The 19,964-nt window shown below is 37.2% G+C and overlaps 2 protein-coding genes and 1 pseudogene across 2 annotated transcripts; 2 read left to right on the top strand and 1 right to left on the bottom strand.

The window, feature by feature from the left end:
* Window positions 1-36: 36 nt before the first annotated feature.
* LOC144979133 (uncharacterized) lies at window positions 37-9,233 on the top strand (annotated as a pseudogene).
* Window positions 7,805-11,007, bottom strand: LOC144979698 (uncharacterized). The gene is made up of 3 exons (XM_078926623.1): window positions 10,813-11,007; window positions 10,158-10,273; window positions 7,805-9,784 (listed from the first exon to the last, which is right to left on the bottom strand). Exon 3 carries the CDS (start codon window positions 9,771-9,773, stop codon window positions 9,249-9,251), a length of 525 nt encoding a protein of 174 aa, XP_078782749.1. The 5' UTR covers window positions 9,774-9,784; window positions 10,158-10,273; window positions 10,813-11,007; the 3' UTR covers window positions 7,805-9,248.
* A 5,249-nt stretch (window positions 11,008-16,256) lies between these two features.
* On the top strand, window positions 16,257-19,417 carry LOC144979697 (uncharacterized). The gene has a single exon (XM_078926622.1). It carries the CDS (start codon window positions 16,441-16,443, stop codon window positions 17,581-17,583), a length of 1,143 nt encoding a protein of 380 aa, XP_078782748.1. The 5' UTR covers window positions 16,257-16,440; the 3' UTR covers window positions 17,584-19,417.
* Window positions 19,418-19,964: the final 547 nt, after the last annotated feature.

Genomic DNA, 19,964 nt, shown 5'->3' with positions numbered 1-19,964 from the left:
GATCATATCTCTTGTTGAACAACAAAATGAAACCAAAAAAAAAAAAAAAAAAAAAAAAAAAAAATTAAAAAAAGAAAAAAGAAAAGAAAAGAAAACACAAAAACACGGATATAAACAGCATCATCAACAACTAAAACAAAACAAAACAGAAAAATATGAAGTGCTGAAATCATCCGCATTCCGTCTATAATTAGTAATTACCTAGCACCAATGCTATCTATATAGATTGCTATGCCTAGCATTTTCCGCTAACATCTATAAATTCTTGTCTATATCAGATAGACGAGTTATAACATGCCTAGTTTCTCCCGAGACTTGATGCAATGACCTATAATGATCATGTATCCTTTGGAGCTACCGTGACATCATTTCTATATTTAGATTGGGCGTAGGTTCGACGTGATCATTTCTCTGTATCTAGTTTTAATTAGGATACTGAAATAGACTTTATGAAACAATTTTACAATATGCGTCTTAATAAATGTCTTTTATTTTTTTTTTTTTGCGCGGCGCCTATAAATAAAGGCTGGATTTTATCCCCGAGTGAGTAGCATGAAAAGGCGTGTAAGAATTGATTGCAACGTCTTAAAATGTGTATATTGCTACCCTTTTGATAGGACGTTGATCTGTAACAAAATAATTTTACTTTCAAACAGTTCTGAATTGAGCCTAACTTCCAATTTTGTGTTCGATGGCATGCGTGGTTAAGGTGGCCTTGCCTGATTGTTGGGAAATCAAAATGTCTGTATGATTTATTTTTTGCTGTAAATCGGTTGAAGAAGAAGAAGAAGAAGAAGAAGAAGAAGAAGAAGAAGAAGAAGAAGAAGAAGAAGAAGAAGAAGAGGAGGAGAGGAGAACGTCAGAGATAGATAGATAGATAGATAGATAGATAGATAGATAGATAGATAGATAGATAGATAGATAGATAGATAGATAGATAGATAGATAGAGAGAGAGAGAGAGGAGGGGGAGAAAGTGAGAGAGAGAGAGAGAGAGAGGGGAGGGGGAGAAAGTGAGAGAGAGAGGGGAGGGGGAGAAAGTGAGAGAGAGAAAGAGAAAGAGAGAGAGAGAGAGAGAGAGAGAGAGAGAGCGAGAGAGAGGAGAGACAGAGAGAGAGAGAGAGAGAGAGAGAGAGAGAGAGAGAGAGAGAGAGAGAGAGAGAGAGAGAGAGAGAGAGAGAGCAACAACAACAATGTTTACAATCTCGATCACGTCATCAAGACTTGAACCTATGCCAAGTTTCATCGAAATTGCATGAATGACCCCGGTACTACAAGGTCAGCTGTTTGGCGTGACGTGACCTACTTACGCAACGCTTAGAAATCCCACATATTGAAAGCCCCACCCTCTCACTAATCTGAGCCCACCCGCCCCTGTATCGTCATTGCCGCCCGCCACGCAAGCAAGCGGTGTGATCTATTTTTAGATACGGATATTTCTGTCTACTGTTTCTGTTTCACTCCCAAAGGGTTTCCGAGTTCCTCACACATCGCTTACTCAATACTTTCCGAAAAAGGGGTCAAAGGTTTTACACAATCACTTATATTGAAATAACGGGCGTTCTTATTCATTATGTATCCTGTTAGATTGTTTCCTTATTGTGGGTTAATTTTCCCAGAAGCATTCTAGTTTTCCAACGAACTATTTTTATTAGGAATTTTATTCACAAGGAAAACAAAACGATGAACTGCATTCCTCATTTATTATCTACACTCATGATTGAGCACACGCCAGTTAACCATAGCACACCAACCAACAAAACAGGTGAACACACAAAAACTTGTCTAGACACTTTGAGCGCTGGCTCCTGTCCCAAATGCTTTGTGTTTTCCCCGTCTGTTTCCGTCTCAACATTGAAAAATAAAAACACATTTAAAGTTTATATCAAATGGCGCTCCTCAAAAACTTCTATTCAAGAAAAACGATGAAAGACGCTGCAAGGGGGGGGGGGGGGGGGGGGGGGGTCCAATGTTTGTCGTTGGTTTTGTTTTGTTTGTTTGTTTTCATTACCGCCGACAACCCAAAAGTTGAGATAATCTTCGCTAATCGCTAAGCGAGGCTGTAACTTTAAACATTTGTAAAATGTAAGTTGTGTTTTGTTGTATTTTAAAATATGAAGTGTGGACGATGACCAAAGACAGCGACGACATCAACTCAAGCATTCAGTTCGAAGAAAAAACATTTGGGTGTCTGTTATCTTATTTTGGTCCGAGTCCGAGAGAATAATATTATTAAACGTTGTTTGTTCAACTCCAGTTAAATTAATTTGCCCCCCCCCCCCCCAAAAAAAAAAAAAAGTTAACAGGGGATGTGACGTCGACTGCAATCTCTGCACTTTTACCTCACAACTGTTGTTGTTGACTTTATTTTTCTATTTATCTTGCTTAACATTGAAAATGCCATGATCCAATTACTGTGTATTTGGATCATACAATTATTCTACATACACACACACACACACACACACACACACACACACTCTCTCTCTCTCTCTCTCTCTCTTACACACACACAAGCTACACAAGTGCATACATCCACACACTCACGATTCACACACTATAACAGTAAACAACAAAACAGCACAATCAAACTACACCATGACATCAACAGCAAATCTGTGACAAATTACAAACCTTGAGGCAATACGATTTTTGACCACATTCACACACTATAACAGTAAACAACAAAACAGCACAATCAAACTACACCATGACATCAACAGCAAATCTGTGACAAATTACAAACCTTGAGGCAATACGATTTTTGACCACAGAAGCAAATTTTGGTATCATTTTACATTTACACAGAAGATCCTTAAGTACATAGTATAAAAATAACTGCGACATTTCCTTTTTTTAAAAATTAATTTTTTCGTTTGTACGTCCATTTATTTGTAAAATTATTTATTTATTTGTTCCCTTATGCTTTGTTTCATTTCAGTATTTTCATATTAAAAACACAATTACAAAGGTTGTCGACACGAAATATTATCGATGGTATGCGATTAATAATAATAATAATAATAATAATAATAATAATAATAATAATAATAATAATAATAATAATAATAATAATAATAATAATAGGTCTTTATTGTCCATAAATATGGCAATTTGTCATTTAGTTACACTTGTTATAACGTTAAATGATAACTGTAACATTGAACAGATATTTCACTCCTACTTATTTTCGCTCTCTCTCTCTCTCTCTCTCTCTCTCTCTCTCTCTCTCTCTCTCTCTTCCACTCTTTCTTTCTTAATTTCAGTACTTCTCGCCAGATAAACAGTACTATAACCTGAAACTCTGTGTAATCTTTTGTCTATAATCTGACTTCTGTAATTTAGGCATAGTTAAAACGTATCACTCAACTGACGGTCTAAGAACACTAACAAGTTGATGAGTGACGTCAATGAAATTGGCGACACAGTGGCGGTGGTGTAATTCCTCTCAATATTGTGTCAACATGTTGCAATATTATATGCTCACAACTCACAATCTGTGGAGTTGACTGATTCGGCTAGGTACTTTGGACGTTCTCAAGATGGATATATTATGCACATGTATAGATAGTATGCAGATGACGTCACTCAGGTCTTTGTTATTGTTTTTTGCCATCCGCGTTTATGAGTAATACTCACTGGACTGTATTAACCCGACTATAAACGTTCATGGATACACCAGTTTTGTGTGTTGGTCCGTTATACTTCCGGATGGCAATGTTATGAGCTTCTTCGCCAAGCGCATACTATCTATAGGCTACTGTCTAGGACTTCATATAGATAGTATGCAGATGACGTCACTCAGGCCTTTGTTATTGTTTTTGCCATCCGCATTTCTGAGTTGTTCTCACTAAACTGTATTAACCAGACTATAAAAGTCCATGGTTACACAGAGTTTGTGTGTTGGTCCGTTATACTTCCGGATGGCAATGTTGTGAACTCCTTGGCCAAGCGCATTCTATCTATAGATAGTATGCAGATGACGTCACTCAGGCCTTTGTTATTGTTTTTGCCATCCGCATTTGTGAGTTGTTCTCACTAAACTGTATTAACCAGACTATAAAAGTCCATGGTTACACAGAGTTTGTGTGTTGGTCCGTTATACTTCCGGATGGCAATGTTGTGAACTCCTTGGCCAAGCGCATTCTATCTATAGATAGTATGCAGATGACGTCACGCAGGCCTTTGTTATTGTTTTTGCCATCCGCGTTTGTGAGTTGTTCTCACTAAACTATATTAACCTAACTATAAAAGTTCATGGTTACACATAGTTTGTGTGTTGGTCCGTTATACTTCCGGATGGCAATGTTGTGAACTCCTTGGCCAAGCGCATTCTATCTATAGGTGTCACTGGCTACTGTGCACACACCTCACAAACCCCATTGACTAAGTGATGTGCCACGTGGAAAGTGTCTTGCCTTGGGCCACAATAGAAAAAACACGGTCTTACTTTTAAATTGTGAATGTACGTGTTTGACGATTACATTAATGTTTTTATAACTTATAATTTTTGTCGTTATTTGACTATTTTATTGTTACAATAATAATGTAATAATAATAATAATAATAATAATAATAATAATAATAACAATAATAATAATAATAATAATAATAATAATAATAATAATAATAATAATAATAATGATAATAATGATAATAATAATAATAATAATAATAATAATAATAATAATAATAATAATAATAATGATGATGATGATGATGATGATGATGATGATGATGATGATGATGATAATAATGATAATAATAATGATGATGATGATAATGATAATAATAATAATAATTAAGCTAAGTTATTTGTTTCATCCAGCGATATTTATTATAAAATAAAAGATGTCAGTTTCTGTCAAAGCTATATCTTGTAAAATGCGATGGCTTTCCCGTCTCCTTTGTTGCAACACGCTTTTCTGATTGTGGGAGGGAAGGGGCTTCTTTATATCATGAGTGATGATTCAAAATTAAAAACTACAGCAATCTTTTCTGCTCCAGTAACATTTTGTTGTTATGCACTGAATACAACAATGGGCAAGGATTGTAAAGTGTGAAGGCTATCTATCTATGTGTGTTGTTAGCGTGCCCTACTTTTCGAAAATGAATTGGGTTTTTTCAAACTACAGGCGTATTTCACACACACACACACACTCACACACACACACACACACACACATATGATACAATAACATAGAAATAGAGAGTTGGGGAAAGAAGGGGAGATAGATTGATGGATGGATGGATGGGAGATGGATAGAGTAGAAATGGAAATAAGAGGATAAGGTAAGATAGAGAAGAAGAAGAAGAGAAGAAGAAGAAGAAGAAGAAGAAGAAGAAGAAGAAGAAAGAAGAAGAAGAAGAAGAAGAAGAAGAAGAAGAAGAAGAAGAAGAAGAAGAAGAAGAAGAAGAAGAAGAAGAAGAAGAAGAAGAAGAAGAAGAAGAAGAAGAAGAAGAAGAAGAAGAAGAAGAAGAAGAAGAAGAAGAAGAAGAAGAAGAAGAAGAAGAGAAGAAGAAGAAGAAGAAGAAGAAGAAAGAAGAAGAGAAGAAGAAGAAGAAGAAGAGAAGAAGAAGAAGAAGAAGAAGAAGAAGAAGAAGAAGAAGAAGAGAAGAAGAGAAGAAGAAGAAGAAGAAGAAGAAGAAGAAGAAGAAGAAGAAGAGAAGAAGAAGAAGAAGAAGAGAAGAGAGAAAGAAGAAGAAGAAGAAGAAGAAGAAGAAGAAGAAGAAGAAGAAGAAGAAGAAGAAGAGAAGAAGAAGAAGAAGAAAGAAGAAGAAGAAGAAGAAGAAGAAGAAAGAAGAAGAAGAAGAAGAGAAGAAGAAGAAGAAGAAGAAGAAGAAGAAGAAGAAGAAGAAGAAGAAGAAGAAGAAGAAGAAGAAGAAGAAGAAGAAGAGAAGAAGAAGAAGAAGAAGAAGAAGAAGAAGAAGAAGAAGAAGAAGAAGAAGAAGAAGAAGAAGAGAAGAAGAAGAAGAAGAAGAAGAAGAAGAAGAAGAAGAAGAAGAAGAAGAAGAAGAAGAAGAAGAAGAAGAGAAGAAGAAGAAGAAGAAGAAGAAGAAGAAGAAGAAGAAGAAGAAGAAGAAGAAGAAGAAGAAGAAAGAAGAAGAAGAAGAAGAAGAAGAAGAGAAGAAGAAGAAGAAGAAGAAGAGAAGAAGAAGAAGAAGAAGAAGAAGAAGAGAAGAAGAAGAAGAAGAAGAAGAAGAAGAAGAAGAAGAAGAAGAAGAAGAAGAAGAAGAAGAAGAAGAAGAAGAAGAAGAAGAAGAAGAAGAAGAAGAAGAAGAAGAAGAAGAAGAAGAAGAAGAAGAAGAAGAAAGAAGAAGAAGAAGAAGAAGAGAAGAAGAAGAGAAGAAGAAGAAGAAGAAGAGAAGAAGAAGAAGAAGAGAAGAAGAAGAAGAAGAAGAAGAAGAAGAAGAAGAAGAAGAAGAAGAAGAAGAAGAAAGAAGAAGAAGAAGAAGAAGAAGAAGAAGAAGAAGAAAGAAGAAGAAGAAGAAGAAGAAGAAGAAGAAGAAGAAGAAGAAGAAGAAGAAGAAGAAGAAGAAGAAGAAGAAGAAGAAGAAGAAGAAGAAGAAGAAGAAGAAGAAGAGGAGGAGGAGGAGGAGGAGGAGGAAAAGACGAAAAGAGAAGAGAAAGAGATTGACAATAGTACATTCCAAGCCATCCCTATACCTAGCCCAAAGAATTGCTACCAATCGCCCGCATTCCTAAAACACACACCATCCACATCATACCAAAATACACGACACCGTGGCTACATTTCTACACACGACGTATTTGCAGACACACACGTACACACACATAAGCATCAGACGTGTGATCACTGACAGGTAACATTTTCATGACCCACCTGGCTATCAGAAAAAAAAAGCGTAATTTTACGCAAGCCAGATCGGACCACAAGGCTAGTTTCCTTGTAAACTTAGGCCTTCTATTTTTCTGTGGGCCTTTGTCCCCGTGTCATCTACTCCAAATTAAAATTGAAAGTTTTTCATGACTCGATGAAAAGGACTAGATAAGTGGGTTGTTAGTTAGTTACAACAAGATATGAAGTGAGTAGAAAAGTGCCAGAAGACAATAGAGAATAAAAATTTTTCGCGGCGGTGGTGGGGTTTGAACCTGCGACCTTATTGGTACGACAACTCCGCCTGGCAGGTGAGAGCGTGGCTCTACCGTGTGAGCTATCCACGAACACAAAAATATTCGTTTTAGTCCGTTCCCTTAATGGAAAAATTGTGCAAATCGTGTAACCAGCATGAAATTTTCACACAAAGTGCAGAATTTTATGAGGATTTCGAAAATAGGTGGCTCCAAGTTGAAATATAGCTGGAACCACGAGTTATTGCCCTTTAAAGGTGACAAAATACATTTTTTCAACATTTTATTTTTTTTTCTCAAAAAATTACGGTTTTATAAATATTTTATAATGATGTGGTTATTTTGCTATTCCCTTGCGTACTTTGGACTCAGAAAATATTTTTCCATTTGAATTTTATTGAAATATATAAGAAAATACGAAATTCAATTGGGATTTTTCAGGAAATTAAAAAAAATATATATCTCCTTCCTGGAAACTGTTTAAATGGTTTAGAATCTGACATATATTTGAAATGCCATGCATTTCAAAAACATTTTTTAATCTTCACATCCTCTAAAATCAAGCAATATTAATTTGATTAAAAAAAAAAACAATAATAGACAATTCAACCGCCAAAGCAAGTACCCCTTCTCCTCCCGACACACACGTACAATCACTCTCAAACATAAGAGTACAATGTATCTCTATCATATAGCAAATAACACGTTTAAATTTATATATATATTGTACAATACATATTTATTCAATGAAGAATTGAACCATTTAAAACATTTTTTTTCTGTGTACATATTTAACAGCAGCATTATTATAGATTTACATCCCTTTTTTTAAAATTACATTGTTGAAAACATACAATTGAAAAACGTGTTTAAAGTCAATCATTGTCTCTAGAACATTGACCATTGCAGGCACATAACAGAGTACATGGAAGAGATGCCTTAACACAATTGCATCTTTTGGAGCATCCCTTTGATGAACAGTTACATTTAATCAGATTTTGTGAGGTATGTGTAAGGTCAGTCAAAGTGGACCACTTTGGCATCCCATCTTCTTTCCAACCAAAATCTGATTTGGAAGGAAGACTAGGGTCTTTAGCAAGAGAGCGTTTCCATACATAACCAGCTTGGTAAACTGCTCGATTTAAATGCTGTTTGAGAGCTTCACGAGTTGGTGGCATATTGTCTGGAAGGCGTGACTTTTTTGTAAAAAGTTCACGCCGGCATTCATTGACAGCAGATAAGTTGGTTGCTCTGTCAAACAACAAACAGACAAATCTCTGGATGATGTTGAAATACTTGTCTCTTTATAGAACTGGCAAATTCTTTTACTAGTTTCAGCTGTAATATCTTTTACCCTAGCATAGGAAATTGATAAACCCAGAGCAGACAGTTTATCAATAAGACCTTTCTTTCTGGTTTTGGCAAAAACCATGACTCCTAAATAAACGGGGATTGGGGTTTCCTTGGACAACTGTTTTCTAGTGCTACCTGAATTTTGCGGGCTTTTGTTGTTGTGGTTGTCATGGTATGTCGATTCTGATGACCTAAACTTAGCGAACACTGACCACTTAAAATGCCATTCACAATTTTCACTAATTTGTGTGGTACACTATTGACAATGCTATCATGATCTATATTGAGGGGTGATATGAATGTATGATTTCTTATTTCTGCTCTTATAATATTCAACTGCTTTTTGTATTGCAAGATCATCATTTGAATCTAAATCGGAAATAGCTGCTTGTGAAATAATATTCCCCTCTTTGAAAGTAAGCAAGACTTCCCGCCCATCCTGTATTCCATTAAAGAAGGAACTCTCGATAGTAAATTTTCTTTGAATCTAGTTTTATGTACATATACATCCGACAAATTTATGGCATTTAATTTTGACAAAAGTAAATTGTAGAGATCATTCAGCTTAAACACAACATTTGTGTCTGTGCGAGCTTGTTTTGATCAATAAAATTGACAATATCCTGTTTGCATTCTGCAATGTGTGTTTTGTATTTGTTGTTTGAAGTATTTTTACATCTAAAATCGTCTGCTCTTCTGTGGAACAGTATAAGGCAAGGCTTATGATACTTTGCTTCCATCGCAATAAGATCACCCTCCGCAAATACTCTAAGAATACTTGTATCTGAAAGAAGGACAGCTTCCTAGTAGACTTTTTGTGAAAGAGCAGGAGTCCGGACCTCAGTCAATTTCCCTTCACAACCCTTACAAAACAAGCAGCGTTTGCTTATATGTGATGTGTTTAATGTGCCTCTTGTATCAGGACTTGCAACTGCTTCACTATTACATTGATTTATCTTCTTTGCAAGCCTTTTGAGTTTTGATTTATGAAACCTGTGTCTGCAATTCTTATGGTAAAGTCCATCATTGTCTCTCAAAAAACTAGCAAGACATTTCACAGGTTGGTTAATATTGAATTTCAATGCTATTGGCAATCTACCTGAGTCATGAAAAAGTTTGATATCCTCAGAAATGGCAACATAAGTGTCTTCAATACAATTTAACTTGGTTGCTTTTTTAGGGTTTGTGAGAGGAGAATTTTCAATGGTTTCTTGACAAAACAGGCACTTCGACCAGTCAATTTCAGGGGAAGCTTGATCGAGTCTTGGAACTTTGTTCAGATTTTTACAGTCGACAATGGATGTCTGCCGCTTCTTTCCTCCTGCCATATTAGCGCATTCTAGGAAGGAAAGAAAAATAAATCAAAACCCCATGACATACTCAAGAGACAATATTTAAAGTTATTTCCTACAAAGTGTGAATTACGTAGTTTCTCAAGTTACAGAAAATGTTACCATCTTAAGGCGATATAGGGTAGCTTGAGAGATGACAGAATGAACAAGTTTGTGTGCGTGCGAGTGTGTGTGTGTGTGTGTGTGTGTGTGTGTGTATGCGTGTTAGTGTGTATTTGTGTGTATGTTTGCGTGAGAAAGGTTAAACACATATTAGTTGACGGGGCTTGGATAGCTCAGTGGTAAGATTCTCTGCAAAACAACAATAAAACAACAACAACAACATCAACACACACACAACGAACACATACTTCCAAATACCTGTTAGAATGGAACTTTAGTCCTTGCAATCTTGACCATTCAACAAATCAAACTAGCATTCCCATTTGACGAGGTCCCCAGGCATGATGCTTTTAAGGACACAAAGGACTGTGAGGCTGGCAAGTAGAAATATAACAAACAAGTCAATACATTGTTTAAAAAAACCAAACCTGAACATGCAAAAGGTAAAGCAATGTGTGTGAATATTAGCGTGTATTGGTAGAATTGTGTGTGGAGATGTTCTTTTTTTGATCAACTGAGTTAATAATAAATTAGTTATGTTTTTTTCTTTCTCGGTCAGCAGTAATGATAAACACCGTTATTCTATCATCAATCATCGACAGGCTAATCTATATCTAATCGAATCTAAAAGGGTCTAAATTTAGTACTGAAATAGCACATGTAACTTATATTATACTAAGATAGAAAAATATGTTCAAATCCAAGCATGGGCCATAATCTTACTCTATCTTTTGCATCCTGGGGGCTTATGATATGACTGTGACTCAGCTTTGATCTGACCCAATTCTTTTTTCACAACTCAATTCTTTTGTCATACATTGCGCAATACTTATCGCACTAGCATGCGCATAAAGTAAAATAACATCACGATGATATAAGACATTTATAATAGATGAAAAAGATTGTTCCTTACCTTTTCAATGAATATCGATTGCACAAAATAAAATTGTAGTTTGTTGACATCGTTCAAAAGACAAAACTCATTCTCTCAGTTATTTTTTAGACAACACATGATGCCATTGTCGGTAGATGGAGCTGTCGTTATCTCGAAGGGAGAGGCGGTGACAGATGACAAAACCGCATTTCGATTTAGCAATTATTGTACTGTACACAATGGTTGAAAGAAACCTCTTTAACTGCTTTAAATATTTTTTTTAGTCTCTTTGTTGTTGTTTTTTCGTTTACAGGCGCTAAGACATCCTAGTACATACTTAGTAAAGGATAGGTCGACCTAATGACTCATAGTTTTGTTGCACGGGCAAAAAAGGACAATTTTTATTGGGTTTTTTTCTGCGGTCAGAAGACCCAAAAAATGTTTTAAAATAATTAAAAGCTATATTTTTGGTAAACAATAATGGAAAACATTAAAACAAACATATGTCCACGATCAAAAACACATCAAGATGTTCTTAATGGGTGAGAATGTTTTTTTAAAAATACTTTTGTCATCGAGCGCCAAAACGTCACAAAGTGCGCGTTTTCACTAGACTTTACGACAAATTTTAAGGTCTTTTCAATAAAAATGGTATTTGGAGCCACCTATTTTTCGAATCTTCATAATTTTCTGTACCAATTTGTATACTTAGTTTGCTGGTTACAAAAAGTGCACAAAACGCACGGAACTTGCCGCTAAGAAAACGGACTATTTCAAACCCAAGTCATTGTTTGTTAGTCATTTGTTAGTTAGTTACACGTTCTACCATTGTGAAATAAGGAAGGGGAATGGAAGACTATTTATAGATAGAACGAAGATGACGTCACTCAGGTCTTTGTTGTTGTTTTTTGCCATCCGCGTTTATGAGTAATTCTCACTAAACTGTATTAACCAGACTATAAAAGTTCATGGTTACACATAATTTTGTGCGTTGGTCCTTTATACTTCCGGATGGCAATGTTTTGAGTTGCTTAGTCAAGCGCATACTATCTACTATCTTTCTGAAACGTAGATGGCAGAATAGAAGATTAGTTTTAAAAAATTCTAGATATAACATCTGTATAACTATTGACACATATTTTTTCTGATAGAAATGTGATAATAGTAGTAGTAGTAGTAGTAGTAGTAGTAGTAGTAGTAGTAGTAGTAGTAGCAGTAGTAGTAGTAGTAGTAGTAGTAGTAGTAGTAGTAGTAGTAGTAGTAGTAGTAGTTGTAGTAGTGGGAATAGTAATTGTTTTTTATTACACAGACAGAACTGCATTTTATCCCATTTTCCTGATTGGTCCTTCAATCACGACATCATAGCTGCTAGTTGTGCGCGACAAAAACCAGGATATACAGAAACTTCTTTTGGGGATGCACCATTGATCTTTAAATAACTAGGTACCTAAAAGTTACTTTCCCTGCCCAAGTGTCACAAGAATCGTGGTACACATGTCGTCTAATCAGTTATTCTTTCGTGTTGGCTCATGTTTTGGTATAATAAGCATAGGATACAGACTAAAATGAATACGAAGGGCGTGTCACAGTGTCACATCGGTATGCCATGATTATTTATATCTCCGGTCACGACAGGTGAATGGCATACACCGCCATCCCAACAATGTTTGAAAAGTCACGTTCTGAAGACAATAGGGATTCATCACGTTATTAACTAGATTCTTATACTTCAAAATACCTGCATTCTATATATATATATTTCTATATATCATATATATTTTTTAACGTTTTTTTCTCCCCCATTAACCCATCAGTCATCTAAGTCAATAACGCCCTCTGATCACATTCCATGGGCTATTTGCGTCATACTCAATTCCCGTTATTGGTCAGGTTTGGAATATGATAGTTGCTGTCGATGTGTGGATGACATTCAATCTTTTTGGGTTTGTTCTTTTCAATATATTTTTTTGTTAAGCACCTACTTAGGTAGAGCCGTGGCTTCCTAAACTAAAGACCTGATACTGATCAAAAGATTGCGTCACAAAAGATGACGATCACCAAACGAAAGTAAAAATATATTTTTTTAAAATATAGCTTTTATATAGTGCAATATCCACTAAACGTGCCCAAAGCGCTTTACAGGGGGTCAACAGCAACATTTAACATGTAGGACGGGACATAGTAAAAAGTGGGTTGTTAATAAAGTACTCAAGGCAACAAATGATTCCATTGGTTTGAACTATTGATTACAACTCACAAAATTAACTTTTCCCCCGTGATCGACTTCTTTTTTTAATGAGGATTTATTTTGTTTGTATCACATGCTATTTGTTGACGAAGGCTACAGTAGAGCGAGCACTGGTTTCACACGCAAAGGAACTGACCGATCCCGGGTGGAGTCGAGATTTATTCTGACACCCTCCCCTTTTCACACAGAAGTGATTAGTTAACTGGGTCTGTTAGATCTGGCGGAAGTAGCGTCCTATTAAGAAAGCTTCCATCAATTGCTATTGTCCGTTTCAGGCCATACAAACCGGGATAAACTCCGGCGCCATGGGCTTAACACCTCTGAAGAACTACTGTGTTAAAATTGTTAGTTAGTGATGCTCAGGGTCTATTTGGCTGATTGTTTTGGGTGTATGATTCTGTTGAAGAGGGGCAAACAAAATGAAATGGCCCATTACAGAAAGGAACTTTTAAAAAAATATGTTTGTGTCTTTCCAATTGAGCCCTTCACGAGCCTCCATCCACGTGAAGATTATGCGTAATACAGATGGAACGAAGTTGACGCCACTTTGTTATTGTTTTTAGACAGCCATTTGGATGATTAGTTCTCATTAAATTATATCAATGTCTTTCAACTATAAAAATATTATAATATGTGACTCGTGTTCAGGCTCGCAAACGTAACAAAAATAATAATCAACACACACTACAATATGTGTATACATTGTTGTGAATTGTTTATGCCTGAATTATGTGTTGAGAGCATGGCATAACTATAGATAGAATGCGCTTGGCCAAGGAGTTCACAACATTGCCATCCGGAAGTATAACGGACCAACACACAAACTCTGTGTAACCATGAACTTTTATAGTCTGGTTAATACAGTTTAGTGAGAACAACTCACAAACGCGGATGGCAAAAACAATAACAAAGGCCTGAGTGACGTCATCTGCATACTATCTATAGTACTGTAGTTACGTCATGGTTGAGAGTGTTGGTAATCTCTTGCTGGTAATCTAGCAACAACAAACAGTTGCATGACTATTTCTACTTTCCAAGAAAACTAACATGTCGCCAACGTACCAACACACAAAATTATGTGTAACCTTAAACACTATAAAAACGTTTAAGGTTACATTTAGTTTCGTGTGTTGATACGGAATCTCCGACTGGCATTGTTATGATTTTCTTAAAATTAAAAGTATACGCATGGCATCTGTAATGGTCAACACAATTTAGTGAGTACTACTTATAAAAAGGGCTGGCTAAAAACGATAACAAAGAGCTGAGTGATGTCATTTTCTTCTATCTATAACTGATATTTTCTCATAACAAATCAGTAAGACATGTGCAACATTACATCTCTTATTTTTAACATGTTTGGTTGTATTGTTAACTTCACATTATGGAGATAACAATACACACTCAAACGCATTCATAACCAGATTTAAAAAATAAGTATGATTTATGCTCATCTACATCAGATAGTCATGCAATTCCGAAAACCACTCCCTTAGATTAGCAAACTAAAGAGAGAAAAAAGTCGGAAAGAAAGAGAGAAAGAAGGTGCTTTAGACAATATTATGTGTACTGTAGCAGTTCGGATTTAACAATGTAGATCGCTGGTAGTAATGCTGGCATTACAAATTATGTTTGTGAATAACACAAACGAAACATTGCATCATTTAAATTATAATCAATAATCTGATCATTGTTGATTCTTACTCCGTTATCTTCAGGATATAAAATCATAACGTTTTTCTATTTATTTAAATATCACTCTATCTGATTTAATAACGTTTATTGTCATTCTTTATTGAGGCTATAACATTATGAGGTCAGGGTGCTATCTTTACACACACAATGAAATAAAAAAAAAACCCTTGCTCTTGAAATCGGTCATACAGCGTGTGTATTGAGTCACTCTCATTAGGCTTTTAACGAAATCGGGTCGAACGCCGAACCCGAACGCCGAACCCGAACGGATATAGCCTTCTCACGTGACCATGAACGAGATCTGGATAGTGAAGACTCTCAAGCGGTATGCAGCATCGGATCTAAGGTCACGTGATAGAGGATAGCTTGGGTTGCTGTTGGCTTGTGTTAGGGGAGGGGCAAGGTCAGTGTCATTCAATATTATATAATTGTGCATGTGGCGCTCTATACAGAGAGAAAATTATAAATTGATTACGGGGGAAGGTGGGGGGAGGGGGGGGGGGGGTGGGTTGACCCACAAACGATCGAGGTGTTGGGCTTCGGGTAGACCATGATACGAAATCAAAGAGAAAAGGCCGCTGGTACTTGGATGGTGGAAATGGTTGGGGGGGGGGGGGTAGTGACAATCAGCATGGGATGTATATATTAACATTAATAATATAGGCAATAGATGACCAGGGATGTGTATTGTTTGTGTATTGTTTGTATATGTTTGTGTGTGTGTGTGTGTGTGTGTGCGCGCGCGCGCGTGTGTGTGTGTGAAAGGGATTACACAAAAACACCTTTCTCTGTAGCTTCCAAATGATTACGTATACGATAAATTTGAAACCCACATTGTTTGAATCAGCTCACTAATTAATTCCTGAGCCTTGAGATGGTGACGCAACTATTACATACAAGACCTTGCAGTCGAGACGGCAGGGCTTTTGGGTTACACAACCACTATTTACCCATCGGTCAGCGGTACTCTTTGATGTATACAACACTCACCGCCTTTACGCAAAGCCGCCTGCCCATAAATCAAGAGATGGTCTCCTAACTGTTCACAAGCGAACTGTCAAACGAGCAATCGATGATTGGATAAGAATCTCAAGATCTCATATAATAAGGTAAGTTTTGGAGAGGTGATATCCCTCCACCCGTCATCGGACAGAACTTTCATTGCGTTATATCATATGAGCTCCGCCTCCTCTTTCTATTCGGGAGTGACGAGATTAGACGAGAGGACGCGAGAAAAAAAATGGTCACGTGTTGGGCAAGTCGTTCGTTAGGCGAGCTTCGGTGTCTAACTATAACTCCGTATTCTTCCCCTCGCCCTTCCTCCTCGCTACTTTCTTGCCAACGCATTGTTTGCCTTTATTTGGCGGGTCAGAGCTATATTTAGAACTAACGGGCGACTGGGGTGATTTTCTTTCTCTCCTCACTCGCGGCAATTCGATTGGTCGATGTCCCTATGACGTTGGTGGGAACTTGTCGCTGATTGGCCAGAGGCTTGGAGCGATTGACGTCAGGCGTTTCAAAACAGGATATCGTTCTACGTTGAAATCATTGTAGCACGAGGCAGTCGAGGAGTAAGTACGACGAGATCCATTTCACACTTCTCGTTGCCTTTTAACTTTCAACACGTATATATTACGATATTTATAAGGACTATTAATTCACTTGGATATATACTGTTTGATATTTCTTGCGGACTATATTTATTTGAAATTAACATTCTCACAATGGCAAGTGCTGTGGAAACGCAACGACTCATATCGGTGAGTTTGGGCAAAATTGCTCGTTCAAGATCTCAGCGCGGAGGTATTAATCTTCATAAAAATCTCTTAGTCGCCTCTGTCCTCAATAAAGCAAGAACTGCCTTTATGATGGAAAACTACAATTACCAACTTTCACAACAGAAACAAGAAGTTATTTTATCTACCCCACAACCTATGCCGGTGTCGGTTTCTCCATCTCCAGTGGCCGAGAGTGGAAACAGCTTGCCGACCCACGTAGCCGAAACGTGTCCCACCACGCCAGACGCCGAAACTAGGTCAACTACGCTCGACACGCAGGTTCCGTCTGAACTTGTCAATGGCGCTACGAATGCTATTTCTACTTCAGCTTCAACCATCGATAGCAAAATGAATTCCGAAATTGAATCGCATTGCGACAAAGAAAACGTTTCTCCTTCATCTGACGACAATGTTTTTATTTCTACAGCCTCAGAGCAACTCAGCGCTGAACAGCAATGCGTGTCGGGCGAACAACACATCGAAGCAGCAAATCAACTTTCTCACGATGCGCAGTTGGCGGGTTCTTCCACCGTGTGTCAAAACAACACATCTTCTTACATCACACTTTTACCTTGTAAACAACAACAGTCCTCAGCTACCACAACTTGTGCAGGTGTTTTGAAGAGGAGACGTGTGAATCCTGAAGCCGTACCAATTTCAAGTGAATCAGATTGCCCTGCCAACAAGAAAGCCCGTGTTTCATTTGAATCATCAGACTGTTCATCATTTTCCCAAATTTCTTATCAACACCAATCATGTGATCCTATTTCCAGTCCGTGTGAGTACGATTCTGACAGTTGTGAGTCAGACATGCAGACCTCGGATTCTCCACAAATCAGTAATCTAGTCAGTATTTTCAATTCAGGATTTTCTGGACTTTGTAACGTGTCATCGTCACAGTCATCAAATTCATCATCATCATCATTGGATTACGAAAGCAGTTGTTACCAATCAGACAGTTCGGATTACTCTTCTTCAGTGACTCACCATCATCAGTCCTGGTCTAACTCAGACAACCAATCTCTTCACTGTTCCTCCATGGTAGAACGTATCGGGTCCATATCGTCAGCAATTGTTTTATCTGCATAGTCATAGTAGACGACCTTAGGACTATCGACTATTGATACTCTTAGTCTCAGTGAACTTTGTGGATTATTAATTTGACCAGAAATGAATCTCAGTTGGAATGGAATAGACTTACACTTTCATTCTTGGATATAGGTACTACTTTAACCCGTTCCTTTGGATTTAGTCAAAAGACAATTAGTTAGTATTCTAGATCTATCTCTCCTTTTGATCACTATCGCAATTTATGGTTTCATGGATTTTTTCCTTAAAGCGTTAAATTTCAGGTTAGCTAACATATTTGAGTTAGCAGGGCCGTCAGGAAATATGACTGCATTTAAGGTCGCGGGAGTTGATTGAATATAACGGTTCAATCCTCACATCTTATGGTGTAAATGAGGTCATACGATCTAAATACAAATTGATGAAGTCTTATTGTTGTTCCACGTTCTTTGTCATGCCCAACGATTGGCATTTGGAACATTGAATTTGTGTGTGTGTGTGTGTGTGTTTGTGAATGTGTGCAGAAGGCGCAGATAGATCATGACATGGAAGTTATCATTCACTCTTAGCCTTTACAGTTGCCTTATTATAAATTATTCATTCTCCCCCACTGTGTTTACAAATTCAAACGCCATTCCACCACTCCCCACATGCTAAATCTATTATTAGGACCAGCGAGCCGAGGCAAGGCTCTCCATTTGATTGGATAGCGTTTTCTTACGTCTTGCCCACGTAGTTCCTATTTTCAGTTGCTGGGTCATTCCACTTCATTGATAGTGATAGGTAGATTAGGGCCTACTGTTTACTACCGAGTTCTGTAACCTGTAACGTTATGTTTACTACCCAGTTCTCGTCATTCATTTTTCTCCACACTCAAAAGTCTCGTGTTGCTAAACATATTTATAAGTCAATTGATATCCATTTGCTTTTATTATTGAACAAAAATATAAAATGGGTACTTAAAGTGACATCCTTTTGTCTTTGTACTGTCCGACTCCCTGTGCCTTCGTTCGTGTAGGTGTGTGCGTTATTTTTCCTTATGTGTGTTGCCGGGGGGGGGGGGGGGGGGTGTCATTTTTGTCAGTGAAATCAATGGCAGCGGCAATGTCTTGGGGGAGAGACTGACCGTGATCTTGGTGTGGTGTGTGTGTGTTTGGGGGAGAGACTGACCGTGATCTTGGTGTGTTTGTGCATGCATGCCGAAAGGCTATGCGCGCGTGTTGCTATGATTGTAAACGATATTGATACTCATTTTGTCTTTGACGTTGATAGTAATTTATTTGTATGATTGACTGATTCTTGACACTGAGTGTATTTTGCGTGTGAATTATTTTAATTTATTAACACGCATGAGGTTTGGATGGGTCAATGACGTAGTATGTCAATTTTGTCATGTTACTGTTGCATGGTTGTAAGATGTGGCGCCACTGCCCTTTTGGCTTTTTGGCACAAAAGCATTATGGATGTTGTGTGGTTTTCATGTGAGATATTGTTTTGACAGGGCGAAAGTAATGGAGTAAGCCTCTTCTTGTCTGTGATGTTTTGAATTTTGTGGGTTGCTCTTTAGGAAAGAAAGTGATTTGTGTTTATTAGCGCACGTGCATGTGTATCTGAATGTACAATACAGCCAATTGTGCTACAATACTGCCGCAAGTGTCAAATTATAATTTAAGGTAACAATATATATATGCCGCGAACTGCTCACCCAAGGCATAGACCAAATGGTTTTATTATGAGTTGACAATATTATGATGTATGACTCGTGTCTTCTGACACTCAGACAAAAAAGCAATTATGATGTTATTGTTATGATGATTATTATTGTTATATAAACATTCCTTGACATGAAAACTTATTCCAGTGTGTTGATTTCACTCTTTACACAATTTTTGACCATGCTGTATGTGTATTTCAAAATTATCACTAACAGTTTAGTCTCCATCAAGCCAGACTCTGTCCACTCAGTAGTAATTGGGTTGCTGGGTCTGTTACTATTAGTTAATGGTTGGAAGTACCAAGCATAGGTTAGCGTTCTATCGGATTGGTAGAAGGCAATTGTTTTAAGCCGCAGGGACTGGATTCAACTCCGGCTCTAGCCGCCTTTTTTGCTCTGAATGACCACATGTTAATGTATTTTTATAATATAAAAATAATTGTAACGGGTTATTAATTCTATGGCATGTCATTTCTTTTTTGGACTGGCTTGATAGAGACTTTTCCAGTGATAACTGGTTTGTGAGAAGAAATATTTTGATATGATTGAGAGGGTTGGGTGTCTCGTGGAATACTTTCATGACTTTGCCAAAGTGCAGCAGGTGGTGTGATTTGAAGTCACAATGTGCTGCCTTGCAGAGGGGGATGAAGTATTATTAAGAAGGCTGGGTATCTTATGGAATAGATAA

Source organism: Berghia stephanieae, chromosome 9 (genome assembly GCF_034508935.2).
Source record: "Berghia stephanieae isolate SIO BIC M18660-M18661 chromosome 9, UCSD_Bste_1.3, whole genome shotgun sequence".
Taxonomy (NCBI): Eukaryota; Metazoa; Mollusca; class Gastropoda; order Nudibranchia; family Aeolidiidae; genus Berghia; species Berghia stephanieae.
This window is presented reverse-complemented; position numbering and strand designations above follow the sequence as displayed.

Coding starts and splice junctions, on each gene's coding strand:
- LOC144979698 (XM_078926623.1), bottom strand. CDS start 9,773: ATGGCAGGAGGAAAGAAGCGGCAGACATCCATTGTCGACTGTAAAAAT.
- LOC144979697 (XM_078926622.1), top strand. CDS start 16,441: ATGGCAAGTGCTGTGGAAACGCAACGACTCATATCGGTGAGTTTGGGC.